The sequence below is a fragment of the Schistocerca gregaria genome, chromosome 1 (assembly GCF_023897955.1).
Source record: "Schistocerca gregaria isolate iqSchGreg1 chromosome 1, iqSchGreg1.2, whole genome shotgun sequence".
NCBI classification, from domain to species: Eukaryota; Metazoa; Arthropoda; class Insecta; order Orthoptera; family Acrididae; genus Schistocerca; species Schistocerca gregaria.
This window is the reverse complement of record NC_064920.1, coordinates 848101247-848118280: the sequence shown is the minus strand read 5'-3', so window position 1 is coordinate 848118280 and position 17034 is coordinate 848101247. Positions and strand designations below refer to the sequence as shown.

At 40.2% G+C, this 17034-nt stretch overlaps 1 protein-coding gene across 1 annotated transcript in view; it reads right to left on the bottom strand.

Annotated features, from left to right (window-relative positions):
• Positions 1-1753: 1753 nt before the first annotated feature.
• The window catches only part of LOC126272672 (cytochrome c oxidase assembly protein COX18, mitochondrial), an 84411-nt gene continuing 69130 nt past the window's right edge, over positions 1754-17034 (bottom strand). The window contains exons 5-6 of the mRNA XM_049975693.1: positions 15569-15679; positions 1754-5265 (exon numbers count right to left, since the gene is read on the bottom strand). Coding sequence (XP_049831650.1) covers positions 5062-5265; positions 15569-15679 — 315 coding nt within the window. The 3' untranslated portion in view covers positions 1754-5061. The remainder of the gene's footprint in view (positions 5266-15568; positions 15680-17034) is intronic.

Here is a 17034-nt window from a genome sequence, read left to right as displayed (position 1 = left end):
GGTGAATCTGATGGAACCAAAGGAGTTCAGGTTGGAGAGGAAATTCTGGAGTTGTTCTTCCCTGTGAGTCCAGATCATGAAGATGTCATCAATAAATCAATGGGTTGGCAGGATTGGGTAACCAAGAAGGCTTCCTCTAAGCGACCCATAAATAGGTTGGCATACGAGGGGGGCATCCTGGTACCCATGGCTGTTCCCTTTAATTGTTGGTATGTCTGGCCTTCAAAAGTGAAGAAGTTGTGGGTCAGGATGAAGCTGGCTAAGGTGACGAGGAAAGAGGTTTTAGGTAGGGTGGCAGGTGATCGGCGTGACAGGAAGGGCTCCATTGCAGAGAGGCCCTGGACGTGCGGGATATTTGTGTATAGGGAAGTGGCATCAATGGTTACAAGGATGGTTTCCGGGGGTAACAGACTGGGTAAGGATTCCAGGATGACCCCAGGCATCTTTCCTTTTCCTACCCTCTTTCCTGACGAAGCAGCCGCCGGTTGTGAAAGCTCGAAATTCTGTGTGTGTATTTGTGTGTTTTATTTATTGTGCCTATCTACCGGTGCTTTCCCGCTTGGTAAGTCTTGGAATCTTTGTTTTTAATATATAACCATTAGGTATGTTTGTTTGGCTGCAATATCACAGAAATCATTTCTGTGTGTGTGTGTGTGTGTGTGTGTGTGTGTGTGTGTGTGTGTGTATTTTATTGTGAGTACAGTATTACTCAATAAATGAGGGTGAATTGTAACTTCTTTTACTTTTTCAGCATCCTTGAGAACCACTTCATGAAGTATTTGTGAAATGAACATGACATATTAATTCTAATGTGCAATATGTATTCTCTATTATGTTTTTTTGATGTGTTAGACATCCAAAAGGATCTCCTCACCTTGAATCTAAGAAATAAACAACACATCTGATCTATATATCCAAGAACACATGTACTCAAACCAAAAACCTTGGTTAAGCTACATAATTCTGTTGGATTGTGTTATGCTTTGTCAGTATTGGTGTGACAGGAAAAGGCCAAATATAGAAGTCGATTGAACACTTAAATTCAGTTTTGACAAGGAGTTACAAATCAAATTTTCAACATACAAATAATTTTGTGGCAAATATTTAATAAACATGAAGTAACATGATTTCACTCATATTACATAAAAACATCGACTCAATGACAATTTCAATTTAAATATTTCCAGAAGCAGTATGTTTCAGTGACACCATTATTTATTAAGCATCTTAAAATTTAGTTACAGGCTGTATGACACAACACTTTTTTCAGTGTAGACATTCAAACTGATTTTGCTTCTCTTTGCTGGTAGCTGCAAAAGCCAAAGTTTAAACACTTAACAACTTACCCCCATACCTGCATAACCAGATGAATCCTAATTTCTTCTTTTTGATGACGAACAGTATGCTTTTGTAATAATGGCATCCTTGTTCTTGGACAGACAGCTAGACATCCTTTTAGAGATATATACAATCTAATATGGCTTACGGAATTTTACACACAAATGTGTATTTTTAAAGCACCTGTTTTTATTTTCAGTCGAGAGATTTTTTCTGTGTATTAACAGTGTGCTAATTTACACATGACACTTTCTCGCTTTTTGATTGCTGGACCATGGAGAAATGTGCAAGATGACATTAAAGGATTGGAAGAGTCTCAAAAAGTCAAATGAGTCATAATTTTGGTTGGCAAAACTCATCCTTCATGTAAGAGATGGAGGTATCAGTTTGCTAGTACTTATGGAATTACTCAGCAGTGTCATACTAATCATTCTGCCAGGAGCATTGACATAGTGACCAATAGTGTTATGGAGATTCCAGCAACCTCCGTTTCTGCCTGTATGAAAATATCTTGAGATTAAAATGATATGTGACTTTCTCTCAAACACTTTTTGAAATCTCATAATTACATCACTACACGACCCCATGGCAAATATTATAAGTAGTGTAACTAGGTAGCTAAGCAGATCATGTATCATATTTAAATCATAATTTAGGGTTCCAATCCCTGATCAGTAGCTGGATTACGTCTGTCACTGAAAACTTTAGGGAAAACCTCAGTTCACTTGTATGCAAGTTCCCCAATCAAACTGTAATCATCAGCGGAGACTTAAATGATCCAACAATTACTTGGGAAAATTACAGTTTTTTTAGTGATGGGTGTGATAAGACATCCCGTGAAACATATTACTAAATGCATTCTCAGGGAACTGCCTAGAACAGATAGTTAGGAACCCAGCTCATGATGAAAATACAGTGGATCTAATAGCAACAAGTAGACCTGTCTTCTTTGAGAATGTCTACATCGAAACTGATATCAGTGTCCATGACATGTTTGTGGCAACAATGATTACCAAAGTACGAAGGACAACTAAAACAAGCAGAAAGGTATATATTCAGTAAATTACATAAAAAATTATTAGTGTCATACTTGAATGAGAAACTTGAAACTTTCAGCACACAAGCATGTACAGGAACTATGGCTTATGTTTAAAAGAATAGTTGACTATGCACTGGGTAGATATGTACCAAGTAGAACACTCCATAATGCGAGGGAACTCCCATGTATACAGTCACTGTAAAGAAACTTCTAAAGAAACAGAGATCACTGCATAATAGGTGCAAAACAAAGTATAGAATTCTAGATACAGAGATGCTGGCTGAAACACGTTTGGCTGTCAAGAGAGCAATGCCTTCAATGACTACCATGGCAGAATATTCTCAAATGATCCTTCACAAAACTGAAAGAAATTCTGCTCGTATGTAATGCTTCTTAGTGGCACCAAAGTTAATGTCCAGTCCCTTGAGACAGAAACTGACACTGAGGGCAGCAATGCAAAATCTGAAATGCTTAACTCCAATTTCAAAAGTTCCTTTTCAAAGGAAAGCCCAGAGAATTGCTCCAATTTAATGCACGCACCACTGAATAGACAAATGAAATACGTATTAGTGTCAGTGGTATTGAGAAACAGCTGAAATCATTAAAATTGAACAAAGCTCCAGGGCCTGGTGGAATCCCTATCAGATTCTATACTGAATTTGCATCTGAGGTAGCCCCTCTTCTAGCCATAATCTATCATAGATCCCTTGAACAAAAAATTGTGCTCAGTTCTTGGAAAAAATGCAGGTCACACCAGTCTATAAGAAGGGTAGTAGAAGTGATCCACAAAACTACCATACACTATCCTTGATATTGATTTGTTATAGAATCTTAGAACATATTATGAGCTCAAACATAATGAGGTGTCTTGAACAGAATGACCTCTTCAGTGTCAACCAGCGTGGATTCTGAAAACATCAATCATGTGAAACCCAACTCACACTTTTCTCACAAGACATACTGAAAGCTTTGGATCAAGGCACTCAGGTAGATGCAGTATTTATTGATTTCTGAAAAGCATTTGACTCAGTACCACAGTTCAAAAGTATGATCATATGGGGTATCCACTGAAATTTGTGACTGGACTGAGGACTTTTTGATAGGGAGGACACAGCATGTTATCTTGTATGGAGAGTCATCATCAGATGTGTCCCACTGCAGTGTGTTGGGATCCTTGCTGTTCATGTTGTATATGAACAACCTCATAGACAATATCAATAGTAACATCAGGCTTTTTGCAGATGATGCATTTATCTATAATGAAGTACTACCTGAAGAAGCTGCATAAATATTCAGTCAGATCTTGACGAAATGGAATGACCACATAGGTTCAGTTGTGGGTAAAGCAAGTGGCAGACTTCAGTTTATAAGTAGAATACTGGAAAAGTGCAGTCAGTCTATAAAGGAGATTGCTTTCTACAAAGGAGACTGCTTACAAATCACTTGATCACATGTGAGACCAGTTCTAGAATACTGCTCAAGTATATGGGACCCATACCAAATAGGACAAAAAGAGGATACTGAATGTACACAGAGAAGGGCAGCATGAGTGGTCACAGGTTTGTTTAATTCATGGGAGAGTGTCACTGCCCACATAGGGATCATGAGAATAAGATTAGAATAACTGATGAATGCGCACAGGCATTCAAACAATCATTCTACCTGCACTCCACATGTGAATGGAACAGGAAGAAACCCAAATAACTGATACAATTGGGGCATACCCTCTGCCATATAACAGCTGAGCAAATTCTAGTCTTAGAAAAAAGTATGCTGTGACACATTATATCACAATAAAACTTATAAGGCAATACAACAATAAAAATGAATTATAAGTCAGAAATCAACACAGCAAAATGTAAAGCAAATGATGAACTCATTCTTAACAGACCAAAGAGCTGTAAGAGAGAACGGAAGGTCATTAAACCAGAGAGAAAGTGTCATAAGCCAGTGCTATTCCAGTCCCTCTGGATGTATTAAAACACATTTTATAAGTCCTACCCCATACATCAACTTATTGAAAGTTGTGAGCAAAACAGAAGCAGTACTGGACACAGAGCTTCTAGAATCTGGTAATGTTAGCTTCACTAAGGTACATAGTAAATAACTCAATGAATCAATAGAGAAACCCAGCAACTTGACAGCTGAAGATTAGTATGGTCTCTCAAACTTTGTAATTCAACAAATAAGAAAAAGATACCACAACGCCAGTGACAAATCTCATTAACACCAATAAGAACTTATTTAGCCTGGCCGGTAATGCGTAAATAGCTTTCTAAATTGTTAATTAATTTGTTTGACCCCTAACAGGGTTACCCATAGCTTCAGCATATGATAACTGCCAAGTCATAAATCGCACACACTCATGCTTTCCAATATCCAGCAGGGTATCCACTTTCAAAATGTGAACAATGTTTCACCATAGCATGATTGTCATAGGACAGCACTTGATACGTCTGTAATAAAGATTGACCTTGTTGTCAAAGACAACAAGGAACAAAAACATAACTGAAATTCACTCTAATATTTGAGTGTACAAATTAAGAAATGTGTTTTATATATGCCCATTCACAACTTACATTACACCACTCACTGTACCAGTATCTATTTCAACATATAGTAATATTTCTTCATGGGTGGGTTCTCTACCTCTCTCTGAAAACCTGTATCACAAAACAAGCGTGCTACTTCTCCTTTGACACTTGTGTTCCAAAAGTAAACAGTTTATCTACTTTCTCCCTTAAGCGCTTGTAAATATGCCTGTATGGATGTTTCAGTTGGGAAGGGGTTTCTGGTATTCTAAAGAATTTCTTGACACGTGGTGACATAAGAACTATGTTTTGTACCAAGCCGTAGAAACTGGACGTCACCCAATATACTGTTAAGCACTGAAACAAAGCAAAACAAAAATGTAAATTATACTAGTAATTCAAAGGTGAAAATTTCACACGTAAATGATAACAAAAATTGCCAAGAGCATATTTATTGTTTTTGGAGCTCAAAGGAGAGCAATGTATGCGTTCATGGGTCAGTAATTAAATAAATGATAATCATATTGTAAATTAAAGGTAAATTAAAAAATTAATTGCCAATAATCAATATCTAAGAGGAAATTTTTTAAAAAAATGACTGAGAGGAGAATTGTGTATCAAGGCTGACACAATTTGGAACAGACACACACCCACAGGTCGAGCATTAAGTGTTTCTTTCTATCTTTTACATTCAACATGGTTCCATTACTTCAATCATCTTTTCCATCTCACAGCTACAGAGTCAAATGCAACCACAGAATATATCTCAGCTCTGGTAAATCTTTCCCTACCATCTAAGCCCTGCAGTCATTCACACTATGGAAGCTCCATTGCAAAAGAACTGTTATACAATGCATCCCATTATACCGGAAAACACCCAATGCTGCCATGTTTTTATTGCTGGAACAGTGGAGCTTATAGTTTCCAATGTCTTTGTAGTGTCTCTCATACTTACTGTTTTTATATGGTATAAAATAATAGAAATTATGTAATAGATCAAACGTGATTTATCCACACTAACAGAACATGAGAGAAATTTCAGAGAAAAGGAAATGAGCATATAAATAGAAGTTAGTGGCAAACAAGGTTACAGTAATGAGACACGTCACAGTTCGTATAGAGTTTAAACCACTCAGCTCTTATTTGGAAGGTGCCTAGTAGAAACCCACGCCAGCTGAATTGATTAACAACCTGTTCTTACTGCTGATGTTCCTCCACAAACAGATACTGTTGTCTGCCACCGTATTAACATATCACACAGTGATTTTCTATAGAATATAGATGCTGTGTTAAGTTCAGTGTATTCAATGCAGTTGCACTTTTATTAATGTTTGTGTGCATTATTTTGAATTTACCCATAATTATGGTCAGCTGTCATTCACAAGCCCTAGAGAAAATTTTGCCCAACTGTTGAATTTCCTTACTTCTGCTAATGGTGGTATTTTCCCATACACAACAGCATTGTGAGCAAACAAGCTGAGGTCAGAATTGACAATATCACGAAGACTGTCGATATACAAACAAAAAATGGGAGGTCATATACTATCCCTAAATAAGATCTCACTTATCTAGTATCCTAACAGTAGCAATTTATAACTTAAAAACATTCTCATACTTCTCCATTGCAACTGTTTGGCTCTGGAACAAGGAATCCTGCACTCTGCACACACTTGAATACCCTGTCAAAACAAATAGCTGAAATATTTCCTTTTGTCATCCTTCAACAATAGTCATATATGGAGCTGGAACAACACTGATGCATTGCCATAAAGACAATCAGAAAATCACGTTACGTAATCCACTGAGATAAGTGTGCAAAGCTGCCACGTCTCTACCACTGCAATTGCCAGGATTCTTCTTATGCTGTTTCGACTATAAATGCAGCATGAGGAAGCTGTGCTGGGAGGGCAGGGAGAGGGGTAGAAAGAGAGATAGGAAAAGGACTATGCAGGTTTGCTGGTAGGCTAGAAGGCATGTGTAGGTCTGGAGTGGAAGCACAGAAGGGTACAAGCAGGTAGGGGACACAGATTAGTGAAGACTGAGCCCAGGTGGGGAGGAGGAGTGACAGGATGAAGGATGTGTTGCAAGGAGAACTCCCACTTTCGCAATTCAAAAAAGAAGTAGGTGTTGCTTGGAAGAACCCAGACAGCAAAGGCTGTGATGCAGTCATTGAAGTAAAGCATATTGTGTTGAGTGATATGTTCAGCTACTGACTCTCTCTTGGCCACAGTTTGACAGTGTCCTGTCAAACAGATGATATTTTGTCAGTTGCCATGTCCACATAGTACACAGCACATTGGTTGCAGCAAAGTTGGTAGATAATATAGCTACTTTCACAGGTCCCTGCCTTTCATGGGGTAAGAGATGCCTGTTACAGGACTGGAGTAGGTGGTAGTTGGAGGATGTATGGGACAGGTTTTGCACCTAGGTCTGTTCAGGGATTTGAGCTATGGGGCAACATGTTGGGAGCGGAAATGGAATAGGGATGGACAAAGGATATAGTGTAGGATGGGTGAATGGTAAAACACCACAGTGGGATGGGGGGAAGGGGGGGGGGGGAGATAGTGGGAGGATATTCCTCATTTCAGGAAACAACAAGAGGTAGTGGAAACCCTGACAGAGAATTTGATTCAGTTGTTCCAGTTCTGGTAATGAGTGATGAAAGGGATGCTCCTTCATGGCTGGACCATGGGTATGTGGAGGATGTGAGGTGGCTGGGCAGATAAGTCATGGGAAATCTGAGAAAATTGTGTCCTCGCCTCGGTAAAGATCATGAAGATGTCATTGATGAATCTGAGAATCTGATTCTGGGTGGTTGGGAAGGATTTCTCTAGATGACCTATGAATAGGTTACCATATCGTGGTGCCATGAGGATCCCCATTAGGCATCTTACAAACATATCTGTAGTACAGCAAAGGGCATCCATTTCTGTGTGGAAGCCACACAAAAACATGTGCAACAGCCTGGCAGAGAATGTGATTCAGTTGCTCTAGCCATTTGTGATACTAAGTCATGAGAAGGGTGCTCCTTTGTGGCCAGATAGTGTGTATGTAGAGAATGATAGGTGACTAGGGAGACAGGGGATAGGACATCTGTTCCTGGACAAGGTAGGGTGGGTAACTTCATTCTGTGAAGACCTTAGTGAGGAATCTAGCCTATTCAGAGAGATACTGCTTGTCACTGCAGCTGTGACCCCAATGCATGACTATGCTGAATGGAAGGGACTTCTTGGTGTAGAATGAGTGGCAGCTGTCTAAGTGGAGGTTTTATTTTGAAATGATCCAAATGGAAGTACTGACGTAGCCATACTTCAGGTGAAGGTAAAAATTGAGGAAGTGGCTTGTTGAGATGAGGAGGACCAGGATAAGTCGATGGGGGAGGTGGAGTTGAGGTTCTGAAAGAATGTGAATAGAGTGACTAAACTCCCTATCCTGATCACAATGATGTCATCAGTAAATCTGAATCAGGGGAAGGGCAGGGAGGGGGGGGGGGGGGGTCAGGACTCTGTCTGATTAGAAAGGATTCCTCTAGAAGGCCTATGAAAAGATTAGCTCAGTTTGGTGCCATATGGGGGCCATTTGCTATACCATGAATTGTTTGCAGGCCATGCCCTTAGATGAGAAGTAACTGTGGGTTAGGATACAGCTGCTCATGATGAAAAGGAAGGAGGGTTTAGGTTTGGAGTCAGTCAGGCACAGACAAAGGTAGTGTTGAATAGTGGCAAGGACATGGACATGGGGGATGTTAGTATAGAAGGAGGCAGACGCTAGCCAAGGGTGAGAGTTGTGCTTATCTGAAAATGTAAGGAGTTATGTTGTCTACGTCTTATTAAGGACTTAATCTGACAGCTGAATAATGTATAGTAGTCCTTTTCATGGTGTCCGTCTACCTCCTCTAAGTGGTGAGTAGCAATCCATCCTTTTGATAATATTGTTAGTATATCCTAGATTTTATAATGTTTATTTCACCTAGCAGCTTCCATTTTATCCTACAACCAGTGCTGTTTATCTTTATTACTGTTCTCTACTGCATTACATTACTCAGTGAGTGTCCTATTCTTTCTCTACTTTCCTTTGTCTCCTTGTCACCTTACAAACTGTGTATGCTGTCCACTCCTTACCACACACCCTGTGAAGCACTGACATCCAAGACATTCTGTATCAACAGTCTCATCCACACAATAAGTGCCCGCATCGACTGTAGTTGCAAAATATTATGTCCCACTTCCTTTGCATGGACATAATTATTCTATAATCTTAAAATTTGTACCTTCACCCAATAGCATTTACATGTTTTCTCAGCCCTGTCTGAATTAAGACGTACTTTCTTGCACCTTGCACCTAACATCAACACCCCTGTTCCTTCCATATTCAAGCACTCAACTTACTTACCTCACCTAATTGAATTACACCTGATGTCCCTCCCTTCCCATACATCCCACCCACTGATGTGCACCTCACTCTATTATTGTTTTTTTATTTGTAGTTTCAGTCTGATTTCATCCTGTTTCCGTGTTAATTGTATTTTGTTTTCATGTTATTTTTCAGTATACATACTCAGGTCTTCAGGTTTAATCTTTTATCACTTTACTACATCAGTTTCATCTTTTCTGTGACTTGCTGCTTCCATCTGTGCCCATACAGAAAAGTTTCCCTATTCATTGCCAGAATCCAGTCCCACATACTGTTCCTGTGTTACTGCCTAGCTTTTGGAATCCGCCCAAATGGCCTTGAGCATCAAATTACCTATCTCTATCTGCAACCTGTCCATCCACAATGACCTCACTAACCTAGCCTTGCTAAACCAATGACTCAGCTCCAAGGCCCTTACACTAACTTACTTTATCCATAAAATCCTCTTGCTATGTAGTCCCAAACTTCAGCATGTCATTTCCCAGCTTGAAACATTTGTCCTCCAAGAACTGGAGCAGCATGCACAATGTTGTTGTTGTTGTTGTGGTCTTCAGTCCTGAGATTGGTTTGATGCAGCTCTCCATGTTACTCTATCCTGTGCAAGCTTCTTCATCTCCCAGTACCTACTGCAACCTACATCCTTCTGAATCTGTTTAGTGTATTCATCTTTTGGTCTCCCTCTATGATTTTTAGCTTCCACGCTGCTCTCCAATACTAAATTGGTGATCCCTTGACGCCTCAGAACATGTCCTACCAACCGATCCCTTCTTCTAGTCAAGTTGTGCCACAAACTTCTCTTCTCCTCAATCCTATTCAATACCTCCTCATTAGTTATGTGATCAACCCATCTAATCTTCAGCATTCTTCTGTAGCACCACATTTCAAAAGCTTCCATTCTCTTCTTGTCCAAACTATTTATAGTCCATGTTTCACTTCCATACATGGCTACACTCCATACAAATACTTTCAGCAACGACTTCCTGACACCTAAATCTATACTCGATGTTAATAAATTTCTCTTCTTCAGAAACGCTTTCCTTGCCATTGCCAGTCTACATTTTATATCCTCTCTACTTCGACCATCATCAGTTATTTTGCTCCCCAAATAGCAAAACTCATTTACTACTTTAAGTGTCTCATTTCCTAACCTAATTCCCTCAGCATTACCCGACTTAATTCAACTACATTCCATTATCCTCGTTTTGCTTTTGTTGATGTTCATCTTAAATACTCCTTTCAAGACACTATCCATTCCACTCAACTGCTCTTCCAAGTCCTTTGCTATCTCTGACAGAATTACAATGTCATCGGCGAACCTCAAAGTTTTTATTTCTTCTCCATGGATTTTAATACCTACTCCAAATTTTTCTTTTGTTTCCTTCACTGCTTGCTCAATATACAGATTGAATAACATCAGGGAGAGACTAAAACCCTGTCTCACACCCTTCGCAACCACTGCTCCCTTTCGTGTCCCTCAACTCTTATAACTGCCATCTGGTTTCTGTACAAATTGTAAATAGACTTTCGCTCCCTGTATTTTACCCCTGCCGCCTTCAGAATTTGAAAGAGAGTATGCCAGTCAATGTTGTCAACAGCTTTTTCCAAGTCTGCAAATGCTAGAAATGGAGGTTTGCCTTTCCTTAATCTAGCTTCTAAGATAAGTCGTAGGGTCAGTATTGCCTCTCGTGTTCCAATATTTCTACGGTATCCAAACTGATCTTCCCCGAGGTCGGTTTCTACTAGTTTTTCCCTTCGTCTGTAAAGAATTTGTGTTAGCAGCCGTGACTTATTAAACTGATAGTTCGGTAATTTTCACATCTGTCAACACCTGCTTTCTTTGGGATTGGAATTATTATATTCTTCTTGAAGTCTGAGGGTATTTCACCTGTCTCGTATATCTTGCTCACCAGATGGTAGAGTTTTGTCAGGACTGACTCTCCCAAGGCTGTCAGTAGTTCTAATGGGTTGTTGTCTACTTCCGGGGCTTTGTTTAGACTCAGGTCTTTCAGTGCTCTGTCAAACTCTACACGCAGTATCATATCTCCCATTTCATCTTCATCTACATCCTCTTCCATTTCCATAATATTGTCCTCAAGTACATCGCCCTTATATAGACCTATATACCCTTCCACCTTTCTGCTTTCCCTTCTTTGCTTAGAACTGGATTCCCATCTGAGCTCTTGATATTCATACAAGTGGTTCTCTTTTCTCCAAAGGTCTCTTTAATTTTCCTGTAGGCAGTATCTATCTTACCCCTGGTGAGATAAGCCTCTACATCCTTACATTTGTCCTCTAGCTATCCCTGCTTAGCCATTTTGCACCTACTGTCGATCTCATACACAATATCACCTCAAAAAACTGTCCAATCTATTCACTTCATAGTCCCATCCATCACCACAACAAAAGCCTCCATTAAACATCTCCTTAGAGCTGTGAAACCTTGCCTTGCACAACTGACAGAACCCAGAGCCTAAATAGAACCTCAAACACAGTCATGAAGCAGTCCTCCAAAAACATCAGTCCTAAAAAAGTTTCCATTCTTTCCAAAGGCCTTACCTTCCTTCACATTCCCAAATTCAAACATGTTGGACTTGTTTAAGAACTTCTCTCCTTTCCCCAGCCCCTGGGAATTCAATCCAAGACCAATAACCAATATTGAACCCTGCCTTGCTCAATTTAGTCCTCTGTCTAACAGTGATCCATCCCACTACTCCATAACCTTCCCAAGTTAACTATCCAGGATTTCCTAATGTCAAACTTATTATTCTCCAAATTCTTCAACAGGGACCCAAAGTCACATTCTCAGAATGAACTGCAACCCATCACCTAAAAATAGATCCCGACCTCATAATCCCATCTGTTGACAAAGGCTCCAAGAAGTACAGGGATTAACTGGTGGAAGGACTCTACCAGTTGTCAGATACGTACACTAACAAGACTGCCATAGTGATCAATCCCAGAAAACCAGCAGAATCTACAGCCTCTCCTCAAAACTCTAGTGCCACCCAAGAACCTTTCCCCTGAATGTATCTCCCACCTCACCCCACCACTCCTTTGTGCTACTTCCTTCTACATGCTTCTTGAAGTACTTCAACCCAACCACCCATGATGTTCCACTGCGGCTGTTTACTGAACCCCCTGTAGTACACAAACCCAACCATCCCCGACATTCCACCGTAACTGTTTCCTGTGTCCCAGCAGGGAGAATTTTTCCCTTGGGGACGATCATCATCAGCCTATTACCTGTAACCTACCCTCTTATATAAATGACACCAACCATTTCCTCTACTTATTTTTCACATTTCCTTTTCATTTACCAACTTGTGCTTATGCCCATAGCCTACTCCATACTACCTTACCCAAAGCCCAAATGACCCCAAACATACAACCTCTCCCTCGTCACCATGACCAGGTATATACTAATCCACAATTACTTCTCCTCTGATGGTATCATGTACAAACAAATCCATGATACAGCAATGCACACCCACATGTCACCAACCCTTGCTAACCAACTTCTTGCCCCATGATAAATATTCCTGAAGAGCCACAGGTACAGGAATCTGTCCCATGCATCCTCCTGGGACTTTCAACCTACTCTACTCATGTATCATCATCTCCTATACCACTGAAGGAAGCACCAGGAGTCTCCCAATATTGCATCTAGCAGCACACTATGCTGTTCCTATCACGTCCCTGCATGTTCTATCCTTACCCTTCCCTCACTGGATCTACATAACTAAAATCAAGCCCTATCTAGTTGAGCTCTTCGAGGCACACACCATCTGGCATCCCAGTGTTTGACAGTGCTAGATTTTGAGCTTATTGAATGTTAGGGAGATGCTGAGCCACTTCTTTCAATCATGTATAGCCATATTTTACAATATCATGCCCTAAGGTCTTATTTTCACAACTGCAATCATGTAACCATAGCAAATCTTATGAACTATACCCTCATGAGCAACTGAATTGGAGATCACAGATATACTGGAGAGAGGGGGGGGGGGGGGGAGGGGGACGAGGAGGACGAGGAGGACGAGGAGGAGGAGGAGGAGGAGGAGGAGGGGAGAGGGGGAGGGGGAGGGGGAGAGAGAGAGAGAGAGAGAGAGAGAGAGAGAGAGAGAGAGAGAGAGAGAGAGAGAGAGAGAGAGAGAGAGCACTCCTGTCAAGAAGGTGACCAGAACAATTTGGCCTTTCATGGAAATGGTACAGGAAACTGGATACTGATGAGAAATCTGTGCACAGGATAGGCAAGGTGTGCTACACCACTGAAAGGTCACAGCCTTATCAAGGATGCCCAATACTTTAGATACTTTATCTTCGAGGCCATGCAGATACCTCAAATGCTACCTGCCAATAGCCTATGGTGAGCTCACTGACTTGGAGAAACTTTTCTGCCAGCTGGGTTAACTGCCATGATAACAGGCATCACTGTCAACTATAGTGAACTGTTAACAGGGGACACGCGGCCCATAAAGCAGCTATCCACCAGAAGATTCAACTGGTGAGCAATCATTGCATCCAGAAGCATCTCCTCACTATCCAGAAGCTACTGCCACACACATGTGGCTCTGCTTACCAAATGTCACAGTGATTAGAGACTGGTGCTCGCACAGGCACTGCCATTGGATTTCACATCATGTGCAAAGTTCACATGTACTGATGAGGTTCAGTAGAAGTTCATACATGCCAATGGCAAGTCATAGGTGTGTTGAAAACCATATGAGGCGGGGCATCCTCCTGGCCCACTAGCCAATTCAGGCAGGTGGTAGTAGTGGTACGAGGTCACACTGAAAAGTAATGGCTCCAAATTCTTTATTCTGTTGTCAATGTCAGTTCAGAAATACATGTCACGCATGTTACTTGGTCAACTTTCGCAGCCCTCTGCTACTACAGGGGTCCAAACTGTAGTTTGTAGCGTGTCACTGTGCAATGCTACTATGTTGGTGTGTACGAAACAGTGTGCAGTAATCAAGCTTCTAGCTTCATAAGAGTTTGTCCAAACATGGAGCATCCTCTCATTCAGCAAGACAATGCCAGACCACACATCCAAGCACTATGACATCTGTAATACTCCAATGCCTTTGGTTCATGTCATCGATCATCCTCCGTGAAGTCCCAACTTGGCCCCACCTGATTTTCATCTGTTTCCAAAACTTAAAGCACAACCAGAGGAGTAGTAAGTATGTGTAAATAAATATGTTTATGGAGCCACAATCTCACCTCTGCTTCCATCACTTCATCACTACCAAAGTAAAGTCCTGGCACTGTGCAATGCTACTATGTTGGTGTGTACGAAACAGTGTGCAGTAATCAAGCTTCTAGCTTCATAAGAGTTTGTCCACACACGGAGCATCCTCTCATTCAGCAAGACAATGCCAGACCACACATCCAAGCACTATGACATCTGTAACACTCCAATGCCTTTGGTTCATGTCATCGAACATCCTCCGTGAAGTCCCAACTTGGCCCCACCTGATTTTCATCTGTTTCCAAAACTTAAAGCACAACCAGAGGAGTAGTAAGTATGTGTAAATAAATATGTTTATGGAGCCACAATCTCACCTCTGCTTCCATCACTTCATCACTACCAAAGTAAAGTCCTTTAACGTGTTCCTTAACTTTTGGAAACAGATGGAAATTGGATGGAGCCAAGTCAGGACTGTATGGAAGGTGATTGATGACAGTGAACTCATGACATATTGTTGCAGTGTTGCAGTGCTCTTGTGTGTTGTCTGGCACTGTAATGCTGAAGGTGATGGTGCTCCACATATGGATGAACTACTCTGCAGTTAGAAACTCGATTACAGCATGCTGTTTCTCACACACTTCCATGTTACACACTACAATTCTGAGCCTTCTAGCAGCAAAAGCTTGCAGCTTAAGTCAGTAAAGAGGGAAAATCAATTGGTAATATGCATGACAAATTTTGAAAACAGAATAAAAATTTGGAGGACCACTTTTCAGCACACCCTCATAAATCTTATAACTTCCGCAACAAATCATCATCATTGCACTGCTAGAAATTAATCTTGTCACAGAAATTAGTAGTGTTTTTGAGATTCAGAAAAAATATGGTTCATTTTTATAAAACAATAAAATAGTGCAGAATAACACTAAATGCTTAATGGAAACTAAAAAATGCAAGAGCATAACATATTTCTTGCACAAGAATAAAATTTGTGCATTTTCATAATAAATTAGTAAGCTAAAGCTAAGTTTATTTTGCATATTCAAAGTTACTCACAGAAGGCACCTGTGTTGCTATTGCAGTCATTCCTATTGTAAGAACCCTGAAAAAATTTGTAATAAATTTCTGCAGTTTTCCAGGAGTTTTAACCTTTGAGAGTGACACAATCTGGAAAAAGATATGCACACCATTACTATGCAGAAATCTGCGTACAGTTAACACTCAATGAGGAGACAATATGAAGAGTGAGGAAGAGGAGGAAGAAGAACAAGTATAAGAAGATAGGAAGATGATTCACAAAAGTAAATATTTACTTTTTAAAGCACAGGTGACAGGGAGAAAACAAACAAGAGGCAGTAATACTATCAGCCGAATATAATGCTACTAATACCAGCACCCTAACATATTCTGCTCGCTGCACAAACCATAGCATATACACTATGTCGTCTACAGTAAAAAATTCTCATGTGCTGCATCAAAGAACTTGATCGACTTATAATCAAATTATATGGCAGGAGGAAAAGCTTGCAAAAACTAGGCAAACTGTGTGTTCATGCCAGCTACAATCACAACTCCAAAATAAAAACAATATGATTCCCATGCCCAAATAGAAGGAAAATGTAAGTAATACAACAAATGCTGCTGGAACAAAGAATTTATTTTTACTAGGTGATAGTCATCTTAGAGGTGTTGCCCTCAAAACAAAAAATAATGCTTACAACAAGGTAAGGGCCTCAGATTATATCAAGCTAGGTGCTCGCATTGACCAATGAACAGCACAGATAATGAAGGAAGAGTACATTGTGATCTGTGGTGCTTGAAATTAGATTAGATTAGATTAGATGTTGCATACAACAAAGGTCTGCATGCTGTTAAAGTCTAAAGAACAGCTCTAAACCACCTGAAGCATTCTAATGTAACTGTACTTATGTTCCACACAGACATGACTTAATACAATCCTCATGTGCAAACAAGGCAGTAATAGCTACAAATAGACATTATGCTGAAACCTGCGACAGTTTTGCAAATATTCACAGGACTGCAGTATACAAATTTGATAAAGAACTTTAGACCACTATAGCTTTCACCTCAACTAGAATGGGAAAAATTGTATAGCAACTATAATTTGTGTCATCATTGCAAATGCAAGGATAAGGTGAACTCAGGACAATCAGATTTGAACAAAGAGTGCACTAAAACACAATAAAATTGTAGGGATGGGTATAAACAGACTACATTTGACAACTGGCTGGTGAAAATTAAGATATGACTGCTTCTTCCCAATGTTTCAGTGTATGGAAACAGAACTCCTTGGAGAAATTGATAGTGAAAAATACCTAGCCCAGACCTTCAACTGAAATTTATGTTTTAGAGAAAAATCTGTAACTCTTTCTACGAAACAAAACTGGAAATTTATCATCGAACCATTAGAAGCCTCTGCAGTACTGTCAATGAATTTACAATCAGTGTCCATGAGCCACGAGGTTTAGGTCATGCCCATTTTCTGTGCTTTAGTGAGCACC